At 48.7% G+C, this 6000-nt stretch overlaps 1 protein-coding gene across 1 annotated transcript in view; it reads left to right on the top strand.

Moving 5' to 3' along the window:
- Positions 1-3182: 3182 nt before the first annotated feature.
- Positions 3183-6000, top strand: part of SLC7A10 (solute carrier family 7 member 10) — a 41301-nt gene continuing 38483 nt past the window's right edge. Inside the window, exon 1 of the mRNA XM_064671282.1 lies at positions 3183-3398. Within this exon, the coding sequence (XP_064527352.1) occupies positions 3305-3398 (94 nt within the window). The 5' untranslated portion in view covers positions 3183-3304. The remainder of the gene's footprint in view (positions 3399-6000) is intronic.

The raw sequence follows: 6000 nt of genomic DNA, 5'->3' as shown, positions 1-6000 counted from the left end.
TATCGAAAGCCTGTGTTGTAAACAGCCACCTGCTTAATTGTTCAGCTATAGTAAAACACTTAAAACTTTGAAAAGGACAATAATTTATTATACACACGCTGGGAAAAGAATGAGTAAATCAGTGGTCTTTATATGGATTTAGGTAAAAAATGTATCCTCTTTTCAAGGATAAATAAGAAAAATTAATTACTGTACGGGGGTCCAGTATTACAATCCTAAATTAAGTTATAGCACAGATTTCTTGGCTGCACCCCCTTGCCCATAAACTTTAATCCATACAACATGAGCTCAGTCTCGTGTGGCAGGAAGGGGCTGTGCTGTTGCTGCTGCTGCAGAGCCACCATCCTCTTCCACCACCAAGACACCCCTTGCCCACCAGGTAACCAGGCTAAAATGCTCAAAAGCTCGTGGTCTGCAGTAGGAAATACATTCTGGCAGAGATACCACAAAGAAGCACCCACCAAAATAATGCTGAGCATCTTGAGACAAAGGCAAACATATACCTTTATTTTCTACTCCTAGGGCAAAGGTACAGATCCCTTCAAAAGGACATTTTTAAGATCCCTGCTTGGGTGGGCAGCTGAGTGTTTGGGTCTGGCCTGTCACAGGGCTCTGTTGTGTCCCATGGAAGCACACCCTGCCCAACCACGAAGGCTGCTGTTCCTTCTGGGAATAGCCCCCCACAAAGGTAAGAGCACGGATGCTGCCCTCCAGGATGAAAGTCACAGTCAGGGTCTGGTGCTGAAGCTGTGAGGTGTAATACACAATATCGTGGCCTTCCTAAGCCCCAGGGACAGGTGACACCTCATTAATGGTTCTGCTGCAAAAGGTTTCATTGGGATGAAGCCGAGATTTCGCTCCATGGTTCCCTGGTGCCAGCTCTTTTAGCCTGGTTCAAAATGCATCTGATGTGAGACTGGATAGGAAGACAGAATGCTCTTAATGTCCCTCTGCTTTTCACAGTTTTCATGGTTTGTTGACAACCACTCCTAAGGAGAGGTTTCTGGTGCTTTTCTGTTAGGTTCTTCCTTTCTTATTACCAGTGAAATACAAGAAAACATATCAGTAGAGTCACCCAGTTGTTCCCTGTGGCTTTCAGTAAGGAGGAACAAACGCAGAACAAAATATTTATATCAGAAGACAGAGTGCACACTCTATGAATTCCTAGAATTTTCCCTGGCAAAGCCCTCTAAACTGGCCAGAATGTTTAAAAGAAAAAAAAAAAAAATCCTGCAGCTACTGATCAGTTGATTTAAAGAAGATTATTAGAGTTAATTGAATTCTGGTATTCATCATCCCATAGCCAGTGTGCTCTGTTGCTCACTAATCACCAGAAGAGGGCTGGACTGGGACTTTTATCTTCCTCACAATACCACAAAGTTTATACACATATTTCAGAGCAAACCACCACTTCCACCACAGCCCAAGAAACCAAGTCCAGTCTTATCCTTCTAAGTGGTCATTCATTTAACAGATTGTTGGTGGTTCTGTAAAGGTTAATTGATCCTAAATTTCGTTAGGTTGTTGGAACTCAGTAATACAGCTAGAAACACAGCAACACCATTCATTCATGTCTCTTGACTTTTATACTTTTTAATGAAATTCAATCTATTTTTTTAGACAACTTTCACAAAAGAAATTATAAAGTCCATATAAGGCTAACACATAGAGACTTGCAGACGTACCAGAACTTACTTTACTTGCTACCAGGACAAAACATAGCTCTGAAGCAATCAATTAAACCATATGGAATCAATCAATTAAACCACGTAAATAATCCATCAGGTTACTTTTGAACACCTGAAACTTTGTTTCCAGTGTCTTTGCATTTGTTTCCCTGTCTTTGAAAGGAGAAGTAGTAATGTTTACATAGTTCAGAAAGTGACTCTTCTTGTAAAATATATAAAAAATACAGAGTAACTCAATAAAAGGACATTTTAAAGGTGTCCTTGGTGAGACAGTTTAGAAAAAGAGCGATAGATCAATTTAGGAAACAAGCCTCAACCTCTGAAAATCAATTAGCCTTTCTATAACAGCAGCAGTGTAAAGCAGCTTTATAAGGTAGAATCGCTTACAATTATCAGCTTTCTAAGAATAGCCCATGGACTTTCTCAAATGACTCTCCAATTTTCAGATAATACTTTTCATTCTAAAGTCAAAGATAATCAGACTGATGTCACCACAGGAACTTCCTACCTTCCTTCCCTGAGATGTTCCTTCTCCCATTGACACCACCCCACCACAAACCCATTTCCATTGCCTCGTTGTTTGCCCCACACTCTGCCAGTTACCGTTTAATCTTCTTAGGAAAATTTTCTATCCTGTGCATTTGCAGAATGGGCCACCCACATGGGGCTCCTCTCAGCACAGAACCGCTCTCAGGAAAGTGTTCTTCTCACAAACAAGTAACAAACCAGGGATTTCCATCAATAAGCCCTTGGTCGTTACAGCCTGGGGGAAGAGCCCAGGTTGCCAAACTACCTTTCTGATTTCATCTGAGAGCAGATGAGACCTCATTCACCGACATTCCTGTGAAGGCAGTTTGTTCACAGAGCAAAGGATTCGCAAGCAGACACATCACAGACACGTCTGTGCTCCATCCCCTGTGTGAGGAGAGGAAGCACTTATCACGTCCTTGAGCTGCCCAGCAGATAACCAGCCCCGCTGCCGTGGGAACCCCTCGGGTGTGAAGGGGCCGGTGCGGGCACGGGCTGGGGCTGGACCCGCTTCAGGAGCGGAGAAATTAACGTGAAACACACAGAAACCGACCGAGCTCGGGCACTTGGCTGGGACCGCGTTCATACTGATGACAAGCAGTAAAACCTTTGTTCTTCACATTATTATCGCACCGCCCCGACGAATAAAAGCGCACCAGGAGGCGGCCGGCGCGGAGCCGGCGCTGTGAGGGGGAGCCCGGCGCGGCGCCGGGCGGGCTGGGGGCGGCGGTGCCCGGCACACCGAGCGGGCGGCACACCGAGTGCCCGGCACACCGAGTGCCCGGCACACCGAGTGCCCGGCACACCGAGTGCCCGGCACACCGAGTGCCCGGCACACCGAGCGCCCGGGCCGGCTCCGCGGTGCCCGCGGCCCCTCGGAAGAACACACGGCCCCGTGAGCCCCGGGCACTGCGGAGCCCCGTGAGCCCCGTGAGCCCCGGGCAGTGCGGAGCCCCGTGAGCCCCGGGCACTGCGGAGCCCCGCGTCCCCTCAGGGACCCCCGCGTGCCCTCAGGGACCCCCCGCCCGGCCCGCCCGGCCCGCGGGGCGGCGCATGCGCGTTGTCGGGGCAGAGCAGCGCGGGCAGCGATGGCCGGCGGGGAGCAGCGCGGCGCGCCCGGCGCGGGGCGGGTGGCGCTCAAGAAGGAGATCGGGCTGGTGAGCGCCTGTGCCATCATCATCGGTAAGGGCCCGCTCCGCTCGGCCGGCCGGGGGGCAGCGGCGGCGCGCCGGGGCGCGGTGCGGTGCCGGGCAGGTGACAGCGCTGCCGGGCAGCGGCGAGCGGGGCTGCGGGACAGCGGGTATCGCTGTCACACCCGGTCCGTCTGGAGGTGCCGGCAGGGCAGGAGTGACGGCCCCCTCCGCCCCAGAACGCGAAGTCGTGAGGTTGTTCTGGAGTCTTTTGCTGGTGGCACGCGAGCTGTCGGGGCTCCTGCGGCGCTCCCTTCCCGGGCTGGGGCAGGTGGATGGGGTACCCGCGGCCGGGGCTCTCCGCAGGGAGCTGTTTCTCACATGCCAGCGGGGCTCTCGGGAGGCGCTCTCGGGGTGTCCCGGCACCCGCGGGGTGTGTGGCGCGGGTTGGCAGCGGTGCCATCGCCGGCGGGGCCGCCCCGCTCGGTGCCTTGTCCCGCAATCCCGGGCTGCGGTTCGGAGCCGCCGCTCCCGTCACTGAGCAGCCCCGGGACACTGGGGCGGGCTGTGCTCGGCCCTCGCCCCGCTCCATCCCTGTGTGGGCTGGGGGAGCGGGGCGAGCCTGGGCAAGGAGCGGTTTCCCAGGTGAGTACCAGCACCCGGTGAGCCCGAAACGCCGTGGGAAGACCCAGCGTTCACCTTCACCCAGAGCTGTCGGAAAGACTCGCAGTGACAGCTGGGTCAAAGCCCTTGGCATCAGTGGGCACAACAGAGGCTGCTGCATCTGTGGGAATACACTGTTCAGTGGCAGAGTTGGCTGGGCCACCCCTTTGTGTCTCTGTGATTGATGCCACCAAGCCTGAGGAAGAGGACTTTACTGCAGGCTTCCTGTAGATGACCACACTGTCCTACTGCAATTTTTTGCTCTTAGTCTCGTGTCCCTTTTATGTCCAATTTAGGTGGATGGGGTCTTGCAAAAGAAAAAAAAAAGAAAAAGAGAAATTTCCATTCCGTTGAACAGGATCTCTTGCATTGTGGGCAAGGCTGTTATATGAAAGGAAAATATTTCATGTGGTTCCCGTAGTGAAATACTAAAATCTGTACCTGCAGTTTGTGGGAAGATGTGTTCTAGGTGTACAGACATACCTTTACTTTGAATCCCGCAGCACATTTAAGGGGGAAAGTCTGGTTTCTGGATCTCAGTGGAGCACAGATGACCTTGTGTAAGAGTGGGGCACTAGTGGGTATTCAGTGCAGCACAGTGCTGCAAGTAAGGCACTTCCAGGGTTAGGTATTGCCTGAGTTGCTGCTGGCTGTCGGGAAAATTTATGGCAGCTATGTCATTTATTAGGTATTAGATGATGGTATCTCAATAATGCTACCCTGCTCTCCCAGATCCCTTTACCATCAGCCTTTCATCAACCGGACTTATTTGCAACATCTTGCAAGCAGAATACATCTATGTAACACTTGTCCAAATTAAATCTTGTGAAACAGCCCCTTATTTAATCAAGGACATTTGAGCAGGAAAAAATATTGACATTTATGATAAAGTCTAGAACTCTCAAGTGGCTTAGGTATTAAAGAAGGTTACCTGCTCTGCCACATGAAGCCTAAAGATTCTTCTACAAGTTCCCTCATATTTTTATAAAAGACATTTGAAACACAACCCTAGAATCCTATTTTTGAGTTTGATTTGTCCATGTGCAGATGTGTGAAATCACATCAGGTGTCACAAAGTCTTCAGTAACAAAGTGGTGCATGGTAAGAGTATAGTATAGCTTTGTAGGTGTCACTACACAAAACATGACAGCCTCAAGTCAGAGGACACTGCAAGCCATTAGTGGAGTTAAATAAGTGACATCTTATTTAAGACTCCTTCAGCAAAAAAATAAACTAATTGATCCAAATTGGTATTAGGCAACCAGACAACTCACAAATTTTCTATATGATAAAATTCAACATTGGGGTAAGACTTATTTCCAAATAATTGAATGTGGGGGGGAAAATGGGTGCAGTTGGTGTGTCATAGCCTTTGGAACTGATGACAGACCAGGACTTTTATGTCAGCCAACATATTGAATTTCCTGTTATGAGTGGGGGAGGGAAACAAGGGTTTAGACACCAAATTCTGACACGTCCCACAGCAAAGTCATGTTGCTTGAGAACCCCAAGAAAAACAGAAATTGCCTTTAAAAAAAACCTCTTCTTGCTCTGCATGGAGCTAAAAGACAATTGTGCTTTCTTATTTTTCTTTAAATGTTCTTGCAGGTTACCTTTATTTGAACAGTGTATGAAAGTGCTGCAGATATAGAAAATGTAAGAATGTATTTTTGCATTTTCAAACAGAAGTTTGATGCTGTGATCTGCCAGCATTACACCAAATGTTGAGGTTTAGCAGACTGTCCTACAATTCTAATCAGCTGGAGGATGGATGGAGAGAATTATAATCTTCTAGTAATTAGGAAATAAGAGGAAACAATAGGGAGTATTTGGAAAATACTCTAAATATGAGCTTAAGTTATTTTGTTATTTATGTTGTGTTATTAATAAACTGCTGGTTGCCTTCTATACACTAATTCTGCTTGTTTAAAATAAAGCATTATATGATTTGCAGTTGGAGGTGAGGAGTGCTGGGGACCACTCAGAACACA

Source organism: Pseudopipra pipra, chromosome 14, assembly GCF_036250125.1.
Source record: "Pseudopipra pipra isolate bDixPip1 chromosome 14, bDixPip1.hap1, whole genome shotgun sequence".
Lineage (NCBI taxonomy): Eukaryota > Metazoa > Chordata > Aves > Passeriformes > Pipridae > Pseudopipra > Pseudopipra pipra.
This window is presented reverse-complemented; position numbering and strand designations above follow the sequence as displayed.